The sequence below is a fragment of the Microcebus murinus genome, chromosome 12, assembly GCF_040939455.1.
Source record: "Microcebus murinus isolate Inina chromosome 12, M.murinus_Inina_mat1.0, whole genome shotgun sequence".
NCBI classification, from domain to species: domain Eukaryota; kingdom Metazoa; phylum Chordata; class Mammalia; order Primates; family Cheirogaleidae; genus Microcebus; species Microcebus murinus.
Genome location: NC_134115.1, coordinates 75533609 through 75560651, shown reverse-complemented (window position 1 = coordinate 75560651; position 27043 = coordinate 75533609). Strand labels below are relative to the sequence as shown.

The 27043-nt window shown below is 46.0% G+C and overlaps 1 protein-coding gene across 5 annotated transcripts in view; it reads left to right on the top strand.

Moving 5' to 3' along the window:
* The window catches only part of TNC (tenascin C), a 90473-nt gene that overhangs the window by 25895 nt on the left and 37535 nt on the right, over nucleotides 1-27043 (top strand). For 3 of the 5 annotated variants that reach the window (XM_076008984.1, XM_012768799.3, XM_012768800.3), the window contains exons 2-14: nucleotides 627-1220; nucleotides 3732-5141; nucleotides 6501-6764; nucleotides 7851-7966; nucleotides 9057-9213; nucleotides 12590-12859; nucleotides 13566-13751; nucleotides 13992-14081; nucleotides 15828-16091; nucleotides 21453-21725; nucleotides 22276-22548; nucleotides 23161-23433; nucleotides 25970-26242. In XM_076008984.1, the coding sequence (XP_075865099.1) occupies nucleotides 764-1220; nucleotides 3732-5141; nucleotides 6501-6764; nucleotides 7851-7966; nucleotides 9057-9213; nucleotides 12590-12859; nucleotides 13566-13751; nucleotides 13992-14081; nucleotides 15828-16091; nucleotides 21453-21725; nucleotides 22276-22548; nucleotides 23161-23433; nucleotides 25970-26242 (4306 nt within the window). In that variant the 5' untranslated portion in view covers nucleotides 627-763. The remainder of the gene's footprint in view (nucleotides 1-626; nucleotides 1221-3731; nucleotides 5142-6500; nucleotides 6765-7850; nucleotides 7967-9056; nucleotides 9214-12589; nucleotides 12860-13565; nucleotides 13752-13991; nucleotides 14082-15827; nucleotides 16092-21452; nucleotides 21726-22275; nucleotides 22549-23160; nucleotides 23434-25969; nucleotides 26243-27043) is intronic. The other 2 variants (XM_012768802.3, XM_076008983.1) reach the window with 1 other exon arrangement.

Below are 27043 nucleotides of genomic sequence, written 5' to 3'. Positions count from 1 at the left end.
AGTGCTGTGCTGACAGCCACATAGCTAGGAAGAAGCTCAGCTAGGATGAAAGCTCAGACTACCTTCTAGAGTCCTTTATTTTAACCTCTGCTTCTCATAACAGAAGAGAACCATTAGATGGTGTTAAACCTAATTTTGAGGATCAGTAATAAGAAGCCAGTGTAGTAATTCACTCAGAGGACTTAGCTGATATATCTTAAAGACACTAATGAATACATAAATGATCTCTGCATCACCCTTTTAACCCTGCCATTGTGATCCTCACTGTACAGAAATTGAAATAAGGCAAAGAGAAGTTACATAACTTACCCAAGGGCCCAGAGCTGGAGCTGAGATACAAACCTATGCCTGTCTTATTCCCATGTTTTGTCCTTTCCCCTATCCCCTGCTATCTCCCTAAATCTGAAGTTGAACAGTGTGTGAAGTCATTACTTCAAGACTGCAAAATTCTTTTAGACACCATTTGGTAGCACCACAACAATGATGACATACACAAGGAAAGATTGCCAGGAGAGCTTCAAACACAGGGATACAACCTCAAAATTCACTTGGAATTGTAGATATTCAGTAGATTTGATTAGTAGTAGATACTAATACGTTTATTGTTTTCCTTTGTTCACCTGTAGAAGATTAATTCTTTCAAGCAGATCAAGAACAACTGATTTGGATTCCACTCCGGGCATCTAAACCTTCAATTCCGCTGAGAGTGAGACACTCTAGGACCCTAGAACCGCAGAAACACCCCGCCAAACCCACCTCCACCATGGGGGCTGCAACTCGGCCGTTGGTGGGCGCCTTTCTAGCTTTGCTCGTCCTGTCTACCGAAGGCGGGGTCCTCAAGAAAGTCATCCGGCACAAGCGACAGAGTGGGGTGAACGCCAGCCTGCCGGAGGAGAACCAGCCGGTGGTGTTCAACCACGTCTACAACATCAAGCTGCCGGTGGGATCCCAGTGCTCGGTGGATCTGGAGTCAGCCAGCGGCGAGAAAGACCTGGCCCCCACGCCAGAGCCCAGCCACAGCTTCCAGGAGCACACGGTGGATGGGGAGAACCAGATCGTCTTCACGCACCGCATCAACATCCCCCGCCGGGCCTGCGGCTGCGCGGCCGCCCCCGACGTCAAGGAGCTCCTGAGCAGGCTGGAGGAGCTGGAGAGCCTGGTGTCCTCCCTGCGCGAGCAGTGCGCCGCGGGGGCCGGCTGCTGTCTCCAGCCCGCAGAAGGTACACGCAGGTGGCGGCCGGGCCCTGTCTGCACGCACGGGGGGAGAGCTGATGAGCAGAGCGGGATCCATCCTTTGTTTCCTGGGTGGTTTCCCTGCCTCATGGCGTGCTCATTACAAAGAGATCGCGTGGTCAAATAAACGTGGAGAATGTGGCCACCTCTCTCCTGCTTGGGGTACTCAGAGCAATAAGTGTTTCGCAGGGGAATTTTCAGCCCTCTGAGAAGTCTTGCTTTGAAAAATCCCCTATTTCACTTAAATTCTCAGTCTCTAAAACTTATTTGACCATGAAATCTACCCATTCTCCACCCCCAAACCCATGAATATACCGTGAAACTTCTGCCCCGAAGAGCACTCTCTGATAGGTACTGATATAGCCCCATCGCCTCATTGGGGAGCAAATAGGGAAACTGAGGCACAGAAGGAAGATGGGGTTTCTCAAGGTCCCGAAATGAGTGGCTGAGTTACTCACACCCCAGTGTTCTTGCAGATGGCACGGAGCTGTCTGCGGTGGTGCTGAGGCTATGAGAATTGGGGAGAGTGCTCCAATTTAATAGTGATGAGGATGACCACATTCATGAATCAAGTCCCCTCTGTGTACCAGGCATTGTGATTACTATCTCATCTAACCCTCCCAACGACCCTGGAGGATAAGGTTTAACTCTCTCTTCTGCAGACCTAAGAACTGAGACTCCAGGAAGTTCACCAACTGGCACAAGATGACACAAAGAGTAATAAGAGAGAGGGGCTGTGCATGTGCCTTGACTCCAGAGCTCATACTCTCCCATGGGTGCCCTGTCTCTTGTGGAATTATGTCATCCCCATTCTCTAAAGTTGACAGAGCCACAGGAGTTTCAACAACTTCAAATCGGAGATGAAAATCTCTGGTTTTTGCCACTCATAAAACAAATTACCAAAAAGTACTTGGAACCACCCTATGTGAACTAGTCTCATGGTTCTACAGGACATGCTGTAGGTTTCTAAGGCAATATTTTTAAAAAGTTTTCTTTATCCATAATTTAGTTTGCCTTCCACGTCTATCAACTCCCCGGCAAAATGCAGATGAGAATTCAGGGTAGGATTGATGCTATGTAGCAAGTCAAAATAATTGTTTAGAACAGTGCTGTCCAGTGAAAATATAAGGTGAGCCAGATATGTAATTTTAAATTTTCTAGTAGTCATATCAAAAAAATAAGGAAAAAGAAACAGGTAAAAATAATTGTAATCATCTATTGTATTTAATTCAATATAGCTAAAATATTAGTTTTTCAGCCTGGAATCAATATAAAAATTATTAATGGATATTTTACATTCTATTCCTTTATACTAAGTCTTTGAAATACAGTGTGTGTTTTATACCTACAGCACATCTCTATTCATACTAGCCACACTGTGTGATTAATGGCCACGTGTGGCCATTGGTTATTATACTGGACAGCACAAATTTAGATTCTCACTTTTCAAACCAACTTATTTTTAAGTTTACTTTCTTACCGCTGTCAGGAAGGAAATAAAATATGTTAATATTTGCACAACTGTATCTAGGTACAGAGGATATAGGAGTGACTTCAATTTCTCCCCATTGGGCTGCATGGAGATCAGTGACTCTTGCAAGTCCAGCGGAGACAATAGTTAGGTCTCAAAGTGTGGGGTGATGTCAGTCCTGTCTTCATATTTCCCAGCTCGACCACCACTCAGCCTTCAGGATAGACAGGGAAAAGAGACAGAGGCACAAGGGTCTTCTGAGGACAAAGCCAAACTGAAAGGTGTCCTGATAAAATTAGAAAGCCACTCCCTAGCTGTCTCATTTCAGTTATGGAAAATTAGAATGTTTTGGTCATGTAAACCCACGTACCAACTTGAGTCCACCCAAAATAAACTTTGGGAGAGAAAACAAAGACAACAACAACACTGAACGCAAGAGTGAGCTCCTAATGTCTTCATTTAACTCTGGCGGAATGCCAGGGAAGTGGGCTATGAGGAACTGAGCACTTCAGAATCTAAATCCCTTCCCAAATGTGGCACAGCTATTGACCTTAAAAAGTCAGAGTTAAGTTCAGTGCAACAACTATTTCTTGGGCATGTCTTGCATGCCTGACCTTGACTCTGCACTGGAGACGTAGAAACATAGCCCAGTAACGCATTTCCACAAGGCAGCGACTCATACTCACTGGAGTCATGGGACTTCTTGCAAATGCAATAAAAAATATGGATCCTCTCCCCAGGGGTGGAAACACACACATGCATGCACGTATGCACTATGCACACTCCTACACACATAGTAGCACACTGTCTTTGCATACAAGTCTGTAATTTGGGGGAACACAGGTTAAGATTTCCCACCTGATACAGTTGTATGTGAGTCCCATCTGATTTCACACACTGAACACCTGGTATTCCAGCCAGATGGAGCCTGAGGATGCAACCACCCTCTGGCTGATTTGAATCTGGGTATCTCCAAGAAACTTGGCTGCTTGAGCCCAGCTGAAAGCTTCTGTTGTCTTTGTTGCAGGCCGCCTGGACACCAGGCCCTTCTGCAGTGGCCGGGGCAACTTCAGCACTGAAGGATGCGGCTGTGTGTGTGAACCTGGCTGGAGAGGCCCCAACTGCTCTGAGCCGGAGTGCCCAGGCAGCTGCCACCTCCGCGGCCAGTGCGTGGACGGGCAGTGTGTCTGTGACGAGGGCTTCACCGGCGAGGACTGCAGCCAGCTGGCCTGCCCCGGCGACTGCAACGACCAGGGCAAGTGCGTGAACGGGGTGTGCGTCTGTTTCGAGGGCTACTCGGGAGCAGACTGCAGCCGGGAGACCTGCCCCGTGCCCTGCAGCGAGGAGCACGGCACGTGTGTGGACGGCCGGTGCGTGTGCCGGGAAGGCTTTGCCGGCGACGACTGCAATGAGCCCCTGTGCCTCCACAACTGCTACAACCGCGGGCGGTGCGTGGAGAACGAGTGTGTTTGCGACGAGGGCTTCACGGGCGAGGACTGCAGCGAGCTCATCTGCCCCAACGACTGCTTCGACCGGGGCCGCTGCGTCAACGGCACCTGCTACTGCGAAGAGGGCTTCGCGGGCGAGGATTGCGGCAGACTCACCTGCCCGCACGGCTGCCACGGCCGGGGCCGCTGCGAGGAGGGGCAGTGCGTGTGTGACGAGGGCTTCGCCGGCGTGGACTGCAGCGAGAGGAGGTGCCCCGCCGACTGCCACAACCGCGGCCGCTGCGTGCACGGGCGGTGCGAGTGTGATGACGGCTTCACGGGGGCCGACTGCGGGGAGCTCAAGTGTCCCAACGGCTGCAGTGGCCACGGCCGCTGCGTCAACGGGCAGTGCGTGTGCGATGAGGGCTACACCGGGGAGGACTGCGGCCAGCTGCGCTGCCCCAGTGACTGTCACAACCGGGGCCGCTGCGTCCAGGGCAAGTGTGTGTGCGAGCAGGGCTTCCAGGGCTACGACTGCAGCGACATGAGCTGCCCCAATGACTGCCACCAGCACGGCCGCTGCGTGAACGGCATGTGCGTCTGCGACGACGGCTACATGGGGGAAGACTGCCGGGATCGCCGGTGTCCCCGGGACTGCAGCAGCCGGGGCCGCTGCGTGGACGGGCGGTGCGTGTGTGAGGAGGGCTTTGCGGGTCCCGACTGCTCGGAACTGTCCTGTCCGAGTGACTGCCACGGCCAGGGCCGCTGTGTGAATGGGCAGTGCGTGTGCCATGAAGGCTTCATGGGCACAGACTGCAGGGAGCAGAGGTGTCCCAGCGACTGTCACGGCCAGGGCCGCTGCGAGGACGGCCAGTGCATCTGCCACCAGGGCTTCACAGGCCCGGACTGCGGGCAGCGCTCCTGCCCCAACGACTGCAGCGGCCAGGGGCAGTGCGTCTCGGGCCGCTGCATCTGCAGCCAGGGCCACACCGGGGAAGACTGCTCTGAGGGTGAGTGCCGGCGCGCAGACCAGGGTGACCGCAGCCACTGTCGGGCGGACTCCTAGTGCGTGTTGCAGAGCTGTGCGTGCATTTACAGACACACACACACGTGCTGGCTCTTTGATTCTCATTTTTCGCATGTATTAATATATTTACATTACACACACACACCCACGCTGGCTCTTTGAGGGGGCCCTGCTCATTCAGTTATTACAGGGCTACCTGCCCAGAGAGGTTATGTAATTGTCCCTGGGACACACAGTCACTGCATCACATAGCTGGTATTAGAGTCTGCCTAACTCATCCACACAGAGTTCAACATCCAGGGCCCAAGACGAGGTAGATAAAGGGATAACCTCCCATTTGCTAAATATATCAACCTTCCCTTTTTACTCTCCCGTACGTCAAACCAACACTAAACAAAAATCTGTCTTTGGGGATGGAAGTAGAAATTCAGCTACATTGAATAGATGGTGACATTACATAAAACCAACTGTTTTGAATGTTAAAGACTAAATGCCTAATGTCCACAAGATAGACCTGTCTCTTAATTGTCTTCCGTTACTATTTTTTATCCCAAGGACTGTAAGCTTCCCTAAAGAAGCACTGTTTCCAGCAGTTAGCACAGGCCTGGTGTACAGTAAGTGCATGGTGTCTAGTAAACACTGGTTAAATTTAAAACACAACAAAAAACGATGATACTCATGTTGAATGAGAGTCCTCTTTGTATTTCTCTCATCCACCTGTGTTGTAATTGTCATCTTGGAGAATTTCTGCTTTGATTAAATCTACTGGTAGGTAGGAATAAATAAAAAGCTCCATGTTTAACATGGCCGAGGCAGGAAAGCGCAGTTGGAAAGACGACCAGGCTAGCAGGGAGGACATGTGAGTTCTGAACTCAACGAGGTAAGCAAACGTGGGCAAGTGCCTCTGCCTCACTCCCATGTAGAAAATGAAAGAGTTGGACCAGATGAGCCCAGAACACCCTTCCAGTGCTAAGGACATGTAACTGAAAGAGCAGAGCCGGGGGCCAAGCTCAGACTGCATTTTCTCATGCCGGTGGCCTGAATCTGAACGAAGACCCAGGGCATGGAGAAATAGGAAGAGCCAGAAATAAGTGAAGGCCACTTAGCTGACCTGGGACATCAGCCCAAAGGTGATGGACTAATGGACAGCCCCCACGGGCCCTAAAGAGGGACGCAGCAGGGGGTCCTTGATGAGTTCTACAATTTAGAGACCTTTGATTTTAAAGGGAGAACTTCATTCCTCTGTTGCCGACAGTGGAAGAGACGGGCCAAGGGAGACAGACCTAGAGGGATTTCTGTAGGGCACACCGCTGACCCCAGATGTCCTTTCTTACCCTTGCAGTGTCGCCTCCCAAGGACCTCGTCGTGACAGAAGTGACGGAAGAGACCGTCAACCTGGCCTGGGACAATGAGATGCGAGTCACGGAGTACCTGATCATATACACGCCTACCCACGCAGATGGCCTGGAAATGCAGTTCCGCGTGCCCGGGGACCAGACGTCCACCACCATCCGGGAGCTGGAGCCGGGCGTGGAGTACTTTATCCGGGTGTTTGCCATCCTGGAGAACAAGAAGAGCATTCCCGTCAGCGCCAGGGTGGCCACGTGTGAGTGAGCAGAGCTCTTCCCGGCAGCCTCACCTGCCCTCAGCCCACCGGTGCATGGCCCCCCTGCCTTGGCTCCGACCACCTTACAGTTGTTCCTTTTAGTTACACCAATTAAGAACCTGGGAACCAGTTGAGTCCACTGAATAGTTTCTTAAAGAAATTCCTCGTTTTCTATTAGTTCCCCCTCCTCGTCCTCCTATATCCTTCCTGCTAGAGAGAATCATTACAGATCATGCTTAACAAGTGTTTACTATGCACCAGACTTTGTCTTAAGCACTCTACATAGACCCATTTAACCCTGTGGGACTGGAGCTATTATTAAGCCCATTTTACAGATGAGGAAACTGAGACTCTGAAAGGTTAAGTCTCTCATCCCAAACCATACAACTAACAAATGGTAGAGGTGAGACTTGAACCCTGGCAGTCCTGGCAGACTTATGCTATTAACCACTTTACTACCTTTCAATGAAGCCCATTGTCTATTTTTTTTTAAGTGGAAACACTAGGATTCAAGTTACTCCTTTATGAATTTAGAATCAGTATAATTACCTCCATACCTGAAAAGCAAGCTGTGGCTAGAATTTGGCCCTTTCTTGCTTAGTTATAATAACACTGGATGCCATTTATTGAACTTGTGCTACATGCCAGGGACTAGGTCCAGCAGTCTACAGGGAATATATCATTCAACTCTCAGTACATTCCCAAGGAGCAGGCATATTTATACACCTCCTTCTCCCGGGTGAGGAAACTGAGGCTCAAGGCATGTTGTGCAATATGCCCAAGGTCACATTGTTAATAATGCTAGAGCTTAGATTCTAGCCCAACTCTGTCTGATTCCAAAGCTCCTGCATATTCTAGGCTTAACCATATGAAATTGCCAATATTGCATCATATGTTTCATCCTGTTAATTTTCATAATGCCTCTCGGCAGACTGCATCCCAGAAGAACCTTGAAATGGCTCCAGCTCTGGCTGTCAGCCCCTGACCTTGGCGGGCGTCCACGTAGTGTGCAGGGGAATCCTGGCTGTGCTGCCCCCACCACGCACCTGCCCCATCCTTACGTCTTCTTTGTGCTGCTCCTTACAGACTTGCCTGCACCTGAAGGCCTGAAGTTCAAGTCCATCAAGGAGACATCTGTGGAAGTGGAGTGGGATCCTCTGGACATTGCATTTGAAACATGGGAGATTATCTTCCGGAATATGGTAAGGAGCACAAGGGAGCCAGGCGTATTAGACCTCGAGGACCTGAAAGATGGTCAAAGTGTTCTGCAGACTTTTATATCCACTCAGTTTCCTTAGCTTTGGTGGAAGACAAGGCTCTAATTAGCACCTTTTGTGATTGCATCTATATTTTAAGTGATGTTGGTTTTCCCCTCATTTTAATAAGTGGGTAAGTACAGCACTCAGGACTGACAGCCTCCAGGCCGGCCTGGCCCAGCCTCCAGGCTCACTCCTGTAATCCTAGCACTCTGGGAGGCCCAGACGGGTAGATTGCTCGAGGTCAGGAGTTTGAAAGCAGCCTGAGCAAGAGCAAGACCCTGTCTCTACTATAAATAGAAAGAAATTAATTGGCCAACTAAAAATATATACAAAAAATTAGCTGGGCATGGTGGCGCATGCCTGTAGTCCCAGCTACTTGGGAGGCTGAGGCAGGAGGATCGCTTGAGCCCAGGAGTTTGAGGTTGCTGTGAGCCAGGCTGATGCCACAACACTCACTCTAGCCCTTTAGCCTGGGCAACAAAGCTAGACTCTCTCTAAAAAAAGGGACTGAGAGCCTTGCCTCCAATTGCCACTCATTGTCTTGCAAGTCTCTACTTGGAGGAAAAGAAAAGAAGAATAAATGGTTTCTCCCTCAAAATGCCTCCAGGCATCTCTGATTTGAGCAACTCTTCTCTCTCCAAGGCCCAAAGTCACAGAGAGGCAGATATCCTGGTTTCTGAATCTAAGCCAGGCTCTGCCACTAATTAGCTGTGTGACTATAAAACAATCACCCTACTTCTCTGATGCAGTCCTCAGTCTATGAGAGGTGAGGCTGAGCCTGTGGCTTCAGAATCCCTTTGGTTCTCACATTCTGTCATTTGACTTGTATGTCAAAGGAGTAAAGAGAACTTCACAAGAGGGAGAAATAAATGTCTTTATTGTCTCTGTATTCTCAGACATACTGATATGTGTATAGTGAGTGCTTAACAAATAGATAAAAGAATAAGAGAAATGAACTAATGCAGAATGAATGAATCACATAAATACAGAGACTAGCACCTCCAAGGCTCACCAAGCTGCCTCTATCTTTCAGAATAAAGAAGATGAGGGGGAGATCACCAAAAGCCTTAGGAGACCAGAGACCTCTTACCGGCAAACCGGTCTAGCTCCCGGGCAAGAGTATGAGATATCTCTGCACATCGTGAAAAACAATACGCGGGGCCCTGGCCTGAAGAGGGTGACCACCACCCGTGAGTATCACGTTTAACGCCATTGGTGCAATGATAAAGTTGGTTGTACCTCATAGCACTGGGTTGAAAAAGTGCTTTCTTGTATGGCACCTGCATCATTTAGCTTTGCTACATTTAAATAATGCCCAAAGGCAGTGGCTTAAAATAACAAATCTGCAGGTTGGTGATTTGGAGTCGGGCTGGGTTCAACATGTAGTCTGTTCTTGACTGAGCTCACTTATGCATCTGTGTGGTCCAGGGGCTGGTTGGCCTAGGATGGGCTCAGCCGGCCTGGTGCCTTTCTGCTAGCTTGGACTTGTTCACATGGCTGTTGAACAGGCTCCTAACTGGCTTTAGATCATTTCTGCCAAAGCAAAGCCCAAGGCCAGTTTATATTTAAGGGATAGGGAAACATCCACCTCTTGACGAAGGGAGTTTCAAAGTCACATTTCACAGTGGCATGGATACAGGAAGATAAATAACTGAGGCCATTACAATCGACCACACCACCTAACTTAATATTAGCACCCGGTTTTATGACAAAGGCAGGGCAAATATTAATGTTACTGTATTTTGAGAGTAGAAATGAAGGCACGGAGAAGCTAAATCACTTTAGCTCACACCACATAGTTAATATTATGAGGGTCACAACTTTAAGCCAGAGTAAGTTCAATACCTTTAACCCTTTTACCACTAGCATTGAATTAAACAGAATGTTGATTCCATATTTTTAACAGGAACCTAAATAAAATTTTACCCAATACTAATAATATCAGAACTTCTTGGGGTAGAATAGAATTTAGCACTGCTAGATCATTGCCTGGGAAAAAGATCTGAATTTGGAGGTGTTCTTCCGGGAAGGAAATTTTTTAAAAGACAAACAAAAGAAAGAAAGAAAATAATTTTGCATTGCTATATAGTAAAACCTCTTTATTTTCTTCAAGATAACCTATCTGCCAACTCTTAAAGGAGTTGACTTTTCTTGGCAGGGAGTTGTTGGAAAAGTTAAATCTGTTGACTAATGGCAAGAAAGAACATCTTACATTTAAATATTTGTACATTTTCCCTTAGCTAAGAGCCAATTCATAGGATTTTCTCCTTCATAAGCAAATGTTTCCCATCATCTTTACATCTCTCTGTGGTAGGTAGAAGGCACGTACCAACAGGAAAAAATCATTAGCTCACCACAAAGGCACAGAAAAGATCAAGCAAAAGCTATTTGCTGTCGAGAAGGCACATTGAAAATACAAAAGGCATTTATTTTCACCTGACCTTTTCCTTTTAATCAAAATTTTGGGATTGGCTGTTTTCTTTTCTTTTTTATTTCAAGTCAAACATCCCAACATGTGAGGTTTCATAATCACAGAAATACCAACATTAAGGGGCAGATATTTACCTGTTTAATTTGCTGATATACCTGAATTCTTTTTCAGGTTTAAAGGGCCTTAAACTTTCACTGCAAAGTGCATTTGGCTCCTTCTCCCTGATATCTATACAGGGGTGGTATTGTGCCTATCATGGACATGAGAATTTGTTGAAAAGCATTGTCTTGTAAAGGGGGAAGAGCACGGCTTTGGATCCAATCAGTTCTGAGTGTGAATTCCATCTTCACCATTCACCATCACCTCGGAAAAGTCCATTTCTTTAAGCCTCAGATCCGACATCTGCAAAAAGGATTTATGGTATCGTGCTTGTGGTGGTGTCACAAGCCCCATGCTTAACCCATGATAAGCACAGAGCAACATTAGTTTCTGCTGCTCACGGGTCTCAGATCCAGGAGATGTCTGTGTCCTCAACTGTATCCAAACTTCTTTGATGCAAAGGGTGCCAAGGAAAGTAGTAGGTATGATTTGGGTGCTTGCTAGCAGCTATAAGAATGTAGGACAGGCAGCTTCACTGTCAATCTTTGTAGCATCATTTTTGTATGTGTGCTTTAGTTGTTAAAGTAACTTGGAAAAGCATAATTTTTATCGTGCATTTTATGACTCTATCATCTGTGAGCTGAGACTGATATATCAATACCTAGACTTCAAAAGACAGACTCTGTAGCTTTCCCACAATCAATTATTCCTCCTTCTCATTCCCTGCATAAAGCCAAGTTCCTTTCATTTGATATAGTTTACTGAACCAATTCTGAACACATACACTTAACTATTAAAAAAAGAAGAAGAAAGAAATGTTGAATGCATAAGATTCGCCTGTCTCTAGACGGGGGATTAAGAAAGGCCAAAGATCCACTCTCTGAATGAATGAATGAATGAATGAATGACTCCATTTAAATAGGTTCAAACTGTATAGAACTTTGTTATAGATCAATGAGAAAGGTGCAGTATTAGAAGGTTCTTGAAGAACAGTGGCAGCCACGAGGAGGGAATATGTGTTACTTGGTTGCAGCAGGGTTAGAGAAGGCTTCTCCTTAGTGAGATTTTGAAGGATAAATAGGAGGTTTTTAGAGGGGGGAGGGGCGATCTCAGGGGGAACAAAGGAAGGAGCAGCATGTACAGAGACCAGGTGGTGACAAACAGCACGTGTGCTCCCAGAGCCCTGAGCAGCATGCTGTCGGGGTGCAAGATGCAAGAGTGGGCAGGGCAAGATGAGCATACACATAGGCAAGACTTGAGAGAGCAGTGACTTTCTTGCCTGAATTCTTTTCATCAAAAAATACCTTTCCATACACTGTCAAGACAGTCTTCCATCTCACTTTTCTGCTTCATAATTCTGATGGGAAAGTTGTCCACCATCCAGAAAGTTTTGCCGAATTAAAAATATCCTAGAGATTAAGTCAATCTTTTTCAAACAAAGTAGCCCCCAAGCATGTTTCCTCAACTTATAAGAACAGTAATAATAATAATGAGGACAAAGGAACAATCCTTTTTCGTATGTCTATTACGTGCCAGGCACTATGCTAGATGCTTTACAAGCTTTATCTCCTTTTAATTTGAAAATAAAAATAAGAAACACTAGGGATACCTGCCATTATTCCCACTTGTAGCTTGTCAAACAGGAAATGGAAGCTCAGAAAAAAAAATAAAATAAAATAAAAAATTCAACATAAATCAAGCAGGTGGTGGGGAGAGGGGATGGGTAAATTCACACTTAATGGGTACAATGCACACCATCAGGGTGATGAACAAACTTATAACTTTGACTGAAACTGTACAAAAGCAATTCATGTGACCAAAATGTTCGCACCCCTATAATATTCTGAAATTAAATAAATAAATAATAAATAAAAAGAAAAGTTAAAATGAAGTCAAATAAAGTTAAAATGAAGTCGAGTGGACAGCGTACACCTAACTATATGTCCACAGGTCTGCAGGGCTGCGATGCCCTCTCTCTGCTCAGCCCCTGTCACGGCCCTGACCTCTGACACTGCTCTGTCTTCTGCCCATCGTAGGCTTGGATGCCCCCAGCCAGATCGAGGTGAAGGACGTCACAGACACCACCGCGTTGATCACCTGGTTCAAGCCCCTGGCTGAGATTGACGGCATCGAGCTGTCCTACGGCATCAGAGATGTGCCGGGCGACCGCACCACCATCGACCTCACCCAGGACGAGAACCAGTACTCCATCGGCAACCTGAAGCCCGACACCGAGTATGAGGTGTCCCTCATCTCCCGCAGGGGCGACATGTTGAGCAACCCAGCCAAAGAGACCTTCACGACAGGTGAGAGGCCTCTATCTGTTAACAGCCACAGTAAAGCAAGGACTGAAGGATTTCACCCCATTCCATGTTGGGGGGGGGGTCGTGTCATCCAGGCTGATTTTACAGCAAGAAAAATGGAGGAGGGATTCCCACTACTTTAAATTTCATTTTAAAATTTTGTAGCAATTGATTAATTTTTCAAAGAAAACAAAGTACCCAAAATAATCTTCTAAAGTGCTTTTTTTGGGGGGGGGCATACATAGAAGATGCTGGTCTGATTGTCTCAGACAAAAATTCTGGTTAAAATAAATCCAAATAAATATTTTAAAAATAGCACACAGTATGTGGAAAATATAAATATCAATAACAAGGAAGCTTCCTAACCTCTTAGCCTATGGCATTATTTTAAATGTACCAAAGCATCAGTCGTTCATTCAATAAATACTTCTTTCGGATCTCAGTGAGCGCTGTATGAGTTATTAGAAATACAGTGATAAAAGACGACAGACACAAATGACTAAAGTGTCACACACATCAATAATGGGGAAATGTACCAAATCTGTAGCATTTGTTTGGATTTGTGCATCAGCTATGGAGACAGAGAAGTGTGTGGCCTATTTCTCCCCAGAGGCAGGTCCCTGTCCTATATCACTTTGAACTATCAAAGACTCCTGCTCTCCTGGTGCCTGATGTTTTCAGTGCAAATGTCCCTTCTTCTTCCATACAGGCCTGGATGCTCCCAGGAATCTCCGACGTGTCTCCCAGACAGACAACAGCATCACTCTGGAATGGAGGAATGGCAAGGCAGCCATAGACAATTACAGAATTAAGTACGCACCCATCTCTGGGGGTGACCATGCCGAGGTTGATGTCCCGAAGAGCCAACAAGCCACCACCAAAACCACACTCACAGGTGAGCTCTGCACACCTGGTCCAGCGGCCCCAGGTGACCCTCAAAGGATGGGCACCTGCTCCCACATGGCCCTATTTGCAACCTTCCAGAGAGAAATAAGTCCACTTTCCAGAAATTCCTCTCCCTTGGAACTGTGGCAAGTTAGTTTGTAACACATTCTGGACATCGGGGCCATTTTTGCCATCTTTTGAAAGTCTTTCCAGTTTCAGGCTGAGTCTCAACCTGCGCATTCTCTCTCAGGTCTGAGGCCGGGAACTGAGTATGGGATCGGAGTTTCTGCTGTGAAGGACGACAAGGAGAGCAATCCGGCCACCATCAACGCGGCCACAGGTGAGGCACACCTGGGACTCCACCTCCTCTGAGCTGGCGCTGGGCAGACAAGGCAGGCCACTGAGGCAAAACCTATTTAAAAAGAAAAAGATGATAATTGTAGTACCATCTAGCTCGGGTGTCTAAATTCAAAAGCAAAATAAGCATGGCCCCTCTAAACAATGCCAACACTACTCTCTCTGCACAGGAAGGGGACAGGGTTTTTGTTGCTGTTTTAAGTTGGTAACCAATTCTACTTTTAAATAAACTAACCATTGTTTAGTCAAAACACATCTGGGGGGTTTCTCTGAGGAAACAATTTTATGCCCCCATCAAGCAGACCACAGTGGCAGGACCACAGTTACATCCGGGTCCTGCTGGGTAAGGATGGTTGGAGGCCACTGACTCTTTCCTCAAAATTTTTTTTTTCTGGAAAATTTGCACTGCAAGAAGAAAACTCTTCCCTCTGCCTCTTCACCAGCCTCCACCTTACTTCCTCCCAGGGACTGTGAGGAAGAGGAAGGGCCGTGTGTAAAGAAAACATAGATCATGCTTCATTGAGCCTTCATGCTATGCAAGATCCAATGCTGGGCTCTCACACACATTTCTTTTCTTTCTTTTTTTTTTTTCTGTCTTTTGAATTTAAGGTAATTGTAGACTCACATGTAGTTGTGAGAAATCATAGAGATCGCCTCTACTCTTCACCCAGTGTCCCCTAAGAGTAACATCTTGCAGAAATATAGAACAATATCACAGTATCACAGCCGGGAAATTGACATTGATACAATCTATCCACTTCAGTCAAATTTCACCAGAGTTGCTTGCATTCATTTGTGTGTGTATGGGTGTATTTAGTTCTATGCAATTTTACCGCATATGTAGATTTGTGAATCCACCACTAGAGTCAAGACACAGAATGGTCCTGTCACAAGAAACCCATAGGTGACCCTTTATAGCCATAGCCACCTCCCTCCTTACCCTCTGGCTGACCCTTGGCATTCACTAATCTGTTCATCTCTATAACTGAATGCTACATAAGCGGAGTCCTGCAGGTCGTAGTCCATTTGAACTACTATAACAAAAACACCTTAGACTGGGTGGCTTATACATAGAAGAAATTCATGCTTCACGGTTCTGGAGGCTGGGAAGTGCAAGGTCAAGGCCCTGACAGACTCAGTGTCTGGTGAGCACCTGCCTTCTGGTTCACAGAGGGCCATCGCTTTGCCATGTCCTCACAGGACAGAGGGGTAAGGGATCTCTCTGGGGTCTCTTTTATAAGGGTGTTAATCCCATTCATGGTCTTCCCAAAGGTTCCTGCATCCAAGTACCATCACACTGGAGATTAGATGTCAACATATAAATTTTAGGGGGGCACAAATATTCAGTCCGTAGCAATACAGTATGTCACCTTTTGAGAGTGGCTTTTGTCCTTCAGCCTGATTCTCTTGAGATCCATCTAAACTGCTTCTTGTATCAATAGTCTGTGCCTTTTCAATGCTTTTAATTGAGTAGCATTTCATGGCATGGATATCCCGCTGCATTATTTGTAATCTTCAAGAAACCCAACAGGGTAAAGTATAACCAAGCCTGTTCTACAAAGGTGGACACAGGGACTCAGAGCGGTGAATCTCCTGTGGCCACACGGCCCCTCCGTGGCAGACCTAGGACTCCAGCCCGGAGTCGGCTGACTTTCAGCCCCAGGAGCAGTCTCGCCTGGCAGCTCACGCTGAGAGGAGAGTGCTCATCTCCTCTCCCTTCTCCCCCCAGATTTGGACGCGCCCAAGGACCTTCGGGTTTCTGAAACTGCAGAGACCAGCCTGACCCTGGCCTGGAGGACCCCGTCGGCCAAGTTTGACCGCTACCGCCTCAACTACAGCCTCCCCACGGGCCAGCCGGTGGAGGTGCAGCTTCCCAGGAACGCCACCTCCTACGTCCTGAGAGATCTGCAGCCAGGGTGGGAATACACCATCCTCCTGACAGCCGAGAAGGGCAGGCACAAGAGCAAACCTGCGCGCGTGAAGGCATCCACCGGTGAGTCTGCTCTGAGATCTTTCCAAACCTGCTGTTGATTCTCACGTTTGCAGATTGCCTCCACTGGGTTGTCCTTACGTGAGAGCCAGATGGGAAGACATGCTGCCTTCTCCACCCACGAAGCCCTTCAACACCACTTTGAAAGACCCGCTTGCTTGTCTTTCCTGAGTATGAACTTTTCCTCTTGTCAACTGATTCTGCAAAGCTCCCTCACCAGGCAATAGCGGTTTCTAAATATTTCTTCCCAGGAGAACTTAATGCATTTGTCTCTGTTTGTTTGTTTGTTTTATTAATTGTCTAACAGTATCTTTTAAATTGCTTCTTGTTTATTTCCCTCCTTTAGCCTAACGATTAATTGACTTTTCATTTTATTTCTTTTAAAGATGACCAAGATGTTACTAATCATTCTTTGGTTATTTTCCATGAAGTGTTTTTATTCCAGGTCTTTTGCTTTCCATCAAGGTTATCCCTGAAAAAAGTCTCACGTGGTCCTCTGAGACTTCCACGGTCCTTTTCTCATTTTCCCTTTTCTCTCAGTTGTTAAGAGGTAAAACTGCTTTTTTTTTTTTTTTTTTTTTTTTTTTTTGAGACAGAGTCTCACTTTGTTGCCCAGGCTAGAGTGAGTGCCGTGGCGTCAGCCTAGCTCACAGCAACCTCAAACTCCTGGGCTTGAGTGATCCTTCTGCCTCAGCCTCCCGAGTAGCTGGGACTACAGGCATGCGCCACCATGCCCGGCTAATTTTTTACATATATATATCAGTTGGCCAATTAATTTCTTTCTATTTATAGTAGAGACGGGGTCTCGCTCTTGCTCAGGCTGGTTTTGAACTCCTGACCTTGAGCAATCCGCCCGCCTCGGCCTCCCAAGAGCTAGGATTACAGGCGTGAGCCACAGCGCCCGGCCTGGTAAAACTGCTTTTTATGTGATGACAGCTTGATCCTGACCTCCAATGTCCCTTCTAGCCCAGGCATCCTGTTCAATGAACCTACTATCGTGCTTCCTCAGTTGCTAAATTGAAAAACAATCAGAAAAAAAAAAAAAGAATTCTTCCTTTATGAAAAATATGCATATTTAATTTTGGCCACCAAATATTCAAAGTGTATAGGTAGAAAATATGACTCATCCAGAGTTTGGCAAGTAATAGTCTTTACTTTCAATTTAATTAGTAAGCACGTATTGAGTACCTACTGCATAGATTGTACTGTGCTGGTATCAAAGGAGAAGTAAATCACAGAGTCAGCACTGTTGTGTTGACCCGTATGCCCTGCTCACAGGCTCACAGTCCTTGGGAAAGATGCTGTCTCTGTTAGCATTAAAAGAAATCAGCGTGTGGCAGGCATCTTTTTCGCCCTTCCCTTCTCTCCTCCTTTCCCTCTCCCCCACCCTTTCCCGTCCTCTTCTCTGACTTTCTGCTTTCATATTCTGATAAACCCAACTAGACCCTGCTTAAGGTCAAGGCCATGAATCTGCCGTGTGCAATAACAGATATAAAGCAAGGGCACTAGGTAAAAAACACGAAGCCAGGGGAACATTTTTCCATAGCAACATAAGCCTCAACAGTGACAACCCGGTAATTCACGTGACTTTTGGAAGCAGAAAGGTAGAATTTTGTTTTTAGTCAGGGCTACAGGCAACAGAGAACATTCTGCTTTGATTTGCCATTTTGATTTTCTCACGGAGCAAACTGGAATCTATTCAAATATTTATCCATCCACCAAATATTTACTTCTCACCTACTACGGGGCAGGCAATGCTTGTATATAGAACAGAAAGTTCTACTCTATTCTCAAGAAATGATGCGCATTGCGATGGCAAAGAGAGAGAGCCAAAACCAAAATTATAAAAATGTAGGCTGTTTTAGGAGGGGCTTGTGGCAGGCTGCGGGAGCACAAAGGCAGGCACCCAGCGCAGCCCTGAGCGAAGGACTGAACAGCATCAGAGGTTTTCTTAGAAGAAGTGATGCTTGGCTGAGTCCTGGAAAAGTCAAAGGAGTTGAGCAAGTGGAGAAAGAGTAAAGACACTTATTTGGTTAGCATTTGTTTACTGAAGGGATCTGGGTGTGGAAGTGACAGTATCCACTACAGAAATGACCTTTCTAAGTGATAAACCAATGCCAGCAGGGGGAACGGCATCTGAACAGGTCAAAGACAGGGAAACTCGAGCTGTGCAGTCCTGCTACATGATAGAGCCGGGAAGAGTAGGCTTTGAGGCTAGACACGCCATCCAGCACGTCTGCAACAGGCCATGGGCACCATGCTAAGGGGCTTCTTTCTTGACAGTTACAAAGAGTCACTGAAAGCTTTAAGGCAGCCAAGGCTTTTCGCCTCAACTGTCTTATCTCTGCAAGATGAGACTGAAGCCACTTCATCTACCCTCTGAGTCCGTCAGGCTTGGATTTGACCATCTCCCTGCTGTGGGAGAATCACTCTTTCTCCCGTAAGTGAACACTAAGAGTAGGTTCCTCATCAGCACTCGGTAATTGCCATCGACAAGATGGCAGAGATCATCTAAAGATTCAAAGCTGGCACTGCCAGAAATTCCTCCAGGCCAGCTGCTCAACCCACCATGGGCACAGAAAGGGGATTTCGAAATGCTGATTTCCCAGGCCCACTGACATTGTTCAGAGGGTAGATTCCGATGCACAGCTGTAAGAAAAAGACAACAGCCTTTTCATAAAGAAATGCCAAGAGACTCCGTGTGGAACTCTGCAATGGCAACACTTGGCTTCTGGGGCGGCAGGCCCACAAGTATGTCGTTTGCTGCTGAGATGCAGAGTCAGCATTTATGTGGTGCCTCTTGGTTCCCACCTCAGTGATTGTCTGGCATATTTTTATTCATATTATCCCTTTTCCTTTCATAATTCTTACCCTACTCCCTTTAATTTAGCACTGATTTTATTTGTAGAAGTTGCACCTTTCACTCATTTGGTTAGCAGTTGTTTACTGAAGGGATCTGGGTGTGGAAGTGACAGTATCCACTATAGACACGACCTTTCTAAGTGACAAACCAATGCTCCTTGATTTGCCTGCCAAAAAAAAAAAAAAATTCAGTGGGGGAATAGCCAAGAATTTTGGCACAAATACCAACACTGTGACTATTAGTATTTACCAAACAACATGATATTATGTGAAAGTTACTCTGTCAACCGTACGAACAGATGAAGCAGGATGTAAGGGACATTCTGTGAAAGTATCAGTGACATATTATAAAGCTGATTAAAATAGACGAGGTGGCTCTTATCAGGAAGAGACATTTCCCAGTTTGCACCTTCTCCCTCCATATCCCTCTCTACTGTAGAGGCTTAATGGGCAACCCTGAGTCACCTCCTGCCTCCCCAGTTACACAACTCTCCCCATGTCTCTGTCAACCTGGGATCTGAAATTTCTTTCATGGAAAAAGAAAGTATGTTTCATGTCATAATTAGAGATAAAGCTGAAAATACAGATGCCTGCAGAGGAAAGACAGTGACTTAATTCATGCAAAGGGGTAAGTTGTCACTGTGAGATAAGTTCCTGACAAGTGGTTTTGGACAACAGAGGGAAAAAAAAGGAACGTGGGTTAAGAAGGGAAGCTTAGGAGCCGTAGGAGTGATTTCATTTTTCACTTAGACTTGTTTTTGTCCTACATCTCTCATGTATCAGGACTACTGGGACATTTAAGAAGGACACACACCTGAGTTTAGCTGTGCTTAAATCTCAAGGTCAAGGATGTAATTGTTATACCTAGGGACACAGTTCCTAACCTCACAAGGGCCCACAGGTTTGAAAGTAACTGACTTTCCTCTCTTTTCCCAAATCTAGATACATCACTTAGAGTTTGAGATCCTCTTTCTTATACAGACCATGTTTAGGTGGTTAAGAACTGCCATGAGTCTTTAGTGTGAGCTTCAGGGTATGAATTTGGGTTAAATGAGGCATCCATAGACTGTAGTTCAAGATCAAGCATTGAAAACATTTTCCATAGAGGGCCAGATGGTAAATATTTTAGACCTTGCAGGCCAGACAGTCTCTGTCACAATTATTCAACTGTGCTTTGTAGAACAAAAGCAGCCACCAACAATATGCAAGTAAACAAGCATGGCTGTGTTCCAATGAAACTTCATTTATGGCACCAAAATTTGAGTCTCATAATTTGCATGCATCATGTAATATCATTCTTCTTTGAATTTTTTTTTTTTTTTTTTTTTTACCAATCATTTAAAAATGTACAGCCAGATACGGGCCTTAGGTCATAGTTTGTGGATCTCTGTTCTAGATCAAACAAAACTTGAAGGAGTATAAACTTTGTCAATAAAACAATTAGGAAGAATGTTCCCCAGAACCCGGAAAAGTCTGAATTACATAGATTCTAGAAAAGAAATGTTATCCCTCCTGGAAGGGTGTCCTCAATCAAATTGCAGGCTAAGATTTTTCAAGTTAGAGGTCTACTTTAATGGACATGCAGAGCTCATTTGAAATGAGCAGCAATGTGAGGCATAAATAGAAAAAACAATTTGTTCTTTTAAATGAGATAAAGGCAGTTCCTACTCTTTTGTTTACAGGATCCATTTTCAGGGAAATCTTTTCCTCCCTAGGTCATGCAAAGTCCACTTAAGCTCAGCTCTGGGCAAATTACCTCCCTTAAGGCAGATTTAGACAAGTGAGTTTTTACTGAATTTTATGTGTTCAGGAGATGAATGAAAAGGGTGCATTCAATTTGAGCTGAGCTTCCTAAGGTCTTTTCCTCCCATGGCCTCGTTCTTTCTTTCTGTCCAATAAGGAATAGTTTTTCAAAGGGTCATCACCTTCCTCTGTCCAGCCTTACTAATACTGTGTTAATTTATCTCTGATCTTTACTGAAGCAGTCTGTAAATTGATCTGTACCCTAGAAACTGACAAAATCCAAATATAAACTATAAAACAGACCTTCCAGAGGATACCAGAATAGCACAGAAAGGAAGGGAATACAGTTATCTCAATTGTCTCAAAATACAGAAGGCTGGACAGCTCAGACCAAGTCCCCAAGACCAGCTAAGGGCCACCTCCTTAGCATGAGACACACATTCCAAAATGGAAAGTGAAGCTCAGAGTATCACTAACATAGCTCTATAGAGTTTTCTAAATCTACAGGACACTGGTCAATACAAGAGTATAATTTCCAAAAGACGAACCCAAATGTGCATGAAGGCAAAATAAGTGTCCTATTGACTTTCTGCTGGTGTTTTAGTGGGGACAGCCCCAGGAGGGGGTGCAGTGAGCAGGACTCTGCACTCCAGCTGGGACGACCTTTCAGCAGTGGCACTGGGTTTGCCATCTCTGGGTTCTCAGAAGCCAAGCATTGAGCGTAACAGTTTAACTGACTTCATCTCTGTCATTATTCAGAGCAAACCCCTGAACTGGAAAACCTCACTGTGACTGAGGTTGGCTGGGATGGCCTCAAACTCAACTGGACCGCACCTGACCAGGCCTATGAGCACTTTGTCATCCAGGTGCAGGAGGCCAACACTCTGGAGGCCGCCCAGAACCTCACGGTGCCCGGCAGCCTCCGGGCTGTGGACATCCCTGGCCTCAAGGCTGCCACCCCTTACAGAGTCTCCATCTATGGGGTGATCCGGGGCTCTAGAACACCAGTGCTCTCTGCTGAGGCCTCCACAGGTACCTCTCACCTTCCTATCCATACCTTCTGTTTTTCCCAACAGGAAACTGCCCATGGATAACCAGACACGTCTAGCTTAGGAATGGACTTGTTCTGTCACAAGTTATAGTGCCATGGGGTCTAATAATGGACAGCCAGGCCATCGGATTACACGCCTCCAAGGCCACCCTTGACACTTCACTCTAAGTGAATGACGCCCTTTGGAGCTGCACAGAGCCCAGCCGGGGCGGCTATGCACACAGGGCCCATGGAGGGGGCCTTTAGCTCTGTAAACAGGCTCTGCCTGCTAAAGGATGTCAAGGCACTATATTCAAAAGAGGAAAAAAAAAACATAAAATTAAGGCAATTCTTTACTAATATAACAAAACAAATATTTTCCCACACCCCTTCCTCTTCGCTCTATTTCTAAAATTTGGAAAGTTGCATGATCCCTGTTTATCTAAAGAAAGTCACATTTTTAAAACAATATAAAGCTTCTTGTTGCATTAAAGATTCCCTGGATCTTGACATGTGATTTGGTCACTAAACTAGTTCTTTGTCCTTCTCCAGGGAAGACTCCCAGTTTGGGCGAGGTCGAGGTGTCCAAGGTGGGCTGGGATGCCCTCCGACTCAACTGGACCGCTCCAGAAGGGGCCTATGAGCGCTTTTTCATTCAGGTGCAGGAGGCTGACACGGTACAGCCAGCCCAGAACCTCACGGTCCCAGGAGAACTGAGGTCCGTGGACCTGCCTGGGCTCAAAGCAGACACTCGTTACACTGTCACCATCCGCGGGGTCACTCAGGACTTCAGCACAACCCCTCTCTCTGTTGAGGTCTCGACAGGTATTCTAGACCAGTTCACTAATGTGCTTCATCCCCGTTGTCTCTGCTCAGGAGGAATCAAAGCTCTTCCCTGCTCTAACCCGGGTTCAGCCCCTGCCACACTGGGGAAACACCGGTGAATCATCCCTGCTTCTTCCTAAAGGTCACATGCCTTATTTGGCCAAGTCCTAGTTGAAGCCTAGTCCCATGGAAAATTCCACCTACTCTTCCTTTGCAAAAGTGAGAGATGACTTTACTTCCGAAGCAAGTCTCAGTCATAGTATCTATGAACTTAAAAAGCACAACTTGTAAGTGTAAAAAAAAAAAAGGCTCCAAACTCATTTTAAGAACACCAAAGGACTCCCCAAAGCCCTATTTGTATGACAAGAATGGAAGTTGTGAACAATTCCTAACTTTTATTATTCCTAGCATTTATTCCCAAAGGCTAAATAGAAACATCCTGGCTTTAGTGCCAACAATTAGAGAGTGTTCAACACCTGCTGCAAACCATGCATCTGTAATCAACACTAACCAGACAACTCATCCCAATCTCAGCCAAAATGCTATCTCACCTGAATCCCAGAGTGCGCTTGCCTTTTTTGAGTAACTCAGCAACTCTGTGTCCTTGTGCAGAGGAGGTTCCAGATCTGGGAAACCTCACAGTGACCGAGGTCAGCTGGGATGCCCTCAGACTGGACTGGACCACACCAGATGGCGCCTATGACCAGTTTGTCATTCAGGTCCAGGAAGCGGACCAGGTGGAAGAGGCTCGCAATTTCACTGTTCCTGGCAGCCTGCGCTCCACGGAAATCCCTGGCCTCAGGGCTGGCACTCTTTATACAATCACCCTGCACGGCGAGGTCAGGGGTCACAGCACTCGACCCCTTGCTGTGGAGGTCACCACAGGTATATGGCCCTCCCACGAGACCAGAAGCATGATATCAGCCAGCCTGTCATTAGAATAGAGACCACTCCCCATGTGGCAGAATCCTAATGTTGACAGGCAGCATGAATCTCTAACTCAGGAAGGTCTGGGTTGGAATTCCACCTTACTGGCTGAATATTTTTGGGTATATTACTCTGCATATCTGAGCCGCCTTCTTTCATTTCCAAATCAGATACAATATCCCTACTTCAGAACACTGTCATGAGCAATCAGTGAGCTAATGAGTGTGAGTGCTTAGCAAGTGTCCATCATGCAGTCAGTATTGAATAGCAAATAGCTAACTTGATCATGTAGCAGCAGATCATAGAGTCATAAAAAAAACAAATAGCACAAACAGTAGGGCTGTAGCACGAGGATCAGAACTTTCTAGAAAAAACTTATCATATTTGGCTTCAGAACCACTAACTAATACCCAACTCATAGCCATATTTCTACATAATAACCTTTGGAACTGATATAGTCATCTTCTACTAAAATTGTAAGACTTATAAGGGAGACTTATAAGAAGTCTCTCTTCTTAAACAGATATCTTAAAAAAGGACATTTTATAGAAAGGACAACCACATTTGACTTCAATGTTTTTCATTCAATTTAGGGAGAACAAACAATTCATATCAATTTGTACCCTGAAAATATGCTGGTCCATCTGTTATAGAAAACTGTGTGCTGCACACAAGGCTCCTAGAAATAGCTCCAAAAGGGGCTAATGAGCAAATGGGCCAAATTTTTGGCAATAGTATTTTTGTGCTGGGCCCTAAGCCCATGCCCTTCTCTACATTCCTATATTTTGATAATGCCACCCAGATCACCTAATTGAAATTATTTTTCTTGCTCATATATAATAAATAAACCCGGTCACAGCTAGAAACTACACACAATTCCGAAAATAAGAAAGGGGACATTTTAATATACTCAAGCTGGCCAGGTTGTGGCCCCGTGTTTCCTGGAATATCTTCCAGGGCCTTTGAGTCAAAAGGCCTTTAAGACATCTGTGATCTGGGTGCAGGACACCGATAATCCTCATCTATGGTCTGCAAACGTCTGTTTTGAGTAGCAGAACTCCCTTTGCAAATGAAGTCTTCCTACTATATGACAGATAAACAAACAGCTGTTCTTGGTGAGCCCAGGAAGAGGGGGATGCCTGCATCCACGTCCCCAGCACGGTTCCTCTAGAAAAGCACCCGGTGTATGTGGAACCCAGTTTGAAAACAGCCCCTGTAAAAGGAAGAGGTTGCTCAGACTCTCACAGTGCACTGAATCCTGGGGTACCCAAGAACAAGTATCTATCTCCCACACTTTTTGATTGAAATCCCTGCAGATATTTTCCTCCCTAACTTCTAATCTGTGGCCACTTAAGGCTTAAAAAGAGTGGCTGAGCAATTGCATTTAACCCTGAGACACATCCCACAAAGCAGTGGGTTTTTCCGTATCCCGAATCCAAATATTGTAAATCAGCAATAATAACTACATTTTATTTCCTTGCTACGTTGCAAAAAAAATTTAATAGCATGCCCTGCACTACACCATTTACTGAGCAAAACATCGTCGCTTTTAATTAAAAGCAGGCACGCTCATTGCACACGCACAGCCATGCTTTGCAATGCAGCCATTCTTCACTCAGACACACGGTACTAGAAGAAAAGAGAAGAACGAGGACAAGAATCCAGTACATAACCTTTAATCCCTGAAAACTGAGAAAAGCCCAGAGATTAAAGCAAGATACCTGTCTTCCCTCAGACAGCATACACCCTATAAACCCAGGCCAATACCCTGTGGCCAGCGATGAGATGATCTCTCTAATTTCAAATAATGAAAGATGCAGGGAATTCTCTACCATGTGCCTGAGAAATTCCAAGGGGAATCACCTAAATGATATCTTTTGTAAGCTGCCACTTCTCAGGCACTCACTATATATCAGACATAGTACTCAGAGGTTGATGAATATTATCATTTAATATTAGATCATCCGATCCAATGCAACGGTACTGTCAGCTCTATTTAAAGGTGAAGAGAGTGAGGCTCAGAGAGAAGCTGAGTGACGTGCCCAGGATTACACAGCTAGCAAATTGCAGGGTTGGGATTCAGACCAAGGACCACCTGCCTCCAAAGTCTGCACTTTTAACCATTGCCACTTATTTTCCTCTGACCCACACCCAACTCTTCCACTTGAACTTTAGCTGCCGGTCGGTCGTGCATGCTCAGAGACCTCCCGGCGAGCTGTGCATTGGTTCCAGTTGCCTTTGCCATCTCCAGGATGAATGACACAGATGTTCCCTTCTGACTCTTTTCAGCTCCTAAAGAGAGCTGTGGCCTGGGCACCACAGTTCAAATTGCGAATGCCCAGAGAATAATTACCTCCATCTCCTGACCCCCCCCCCCAAAAAAAAAAAAATCTTTATCCTCTTTTCTCTCTTTCCTAGAGTTGGGCTTTGGGACGTTTGGTTTTCTCATTTTTGCTTTTGCAGAACTGACAAATGCCTCTCTGTCCTTCTTCAGAGAAGCTCCCTGAGCTGGGAGATTTAGCCGTGACTGAGGCTGGCTGGGATGGCCTCAAACTCAACTGGACCGCACCTGACCAGGCCTATGAGCACTTTGTCATCCAGGTGCAGGAGGCCAACACTCTGGAGGCCGCCCAGAACCTCACGGTGCCCGGCAGCCTCCGGGCTGTGGACATCCCTGGCCTCAAGGCTGCCACCCCTTACAGAGTCTCCATCTATGGGGTGATCCGGGGCTCTAGAACACCAGTGCTCTCTGCTGAGGCCTCCACAGGTACTGCTCCTTTCCGGTGCTTTCTCCCCAAGGTCCCCTGCTCCATCTCCAAGAGATCATGCAAGCAGTCAGCTTCTTTCCATAACTGAATTCTTTCCATGTGTCCTTTAGCCACTGGCCATGCATGCTCAGAGACTTCCCATGGCTGTGCCTTTGTCCAAATGCCTTTGCCATCTCAGTGACAACGAATGATGCAGATGTGGTCCCTTCTGACCTCCAGCTCCCCAGCCTCTCCCGCCCACACTTTACCTGACTGATCTTACGGCTACATCTCTTTTGAATGATGGCTTTTTGTTTCAGGAATCAGCCGGTGCTTGGATATTACTAAAAGCTGCCCTTTCCCATGTGTGAGTTCTGGTGGAGCACAGATTATTTACTTTAGAGAGTCTTTTGCTAGTTGGAAATGGTGCTTTCCTCTCTCCAAACCCCTCAGGGATATGGGTCCTGTGGTTCTTGCATTTAAGAGATGTTTCTTTAAAATGCACAGAGTATAATAAGAGAACTGAATTACCCTCCTTCAGGCAATTCTCTCAGATACTGAGTCATTGTTAGAGCATCAAATTAGCAAACAGCTAGACCAAAAAGAGAAAAAAAAATCACACAATTATGACTGGAGACTGTACCAAAGACAAAACTATTCATTGGGAGAAGTACACACAGCAGCATTTGGAACAAGGATTGTCCCAGTCTATGAATGTCAAATAACTGATACCCTTTTTGCTCTTTTAAGCAAGAGTTGCTCTCTGGAGTGTCGGCCTTTGGAAGGCAAACTCCAAGCCCCAGACCCAGGAGGGTGCATTG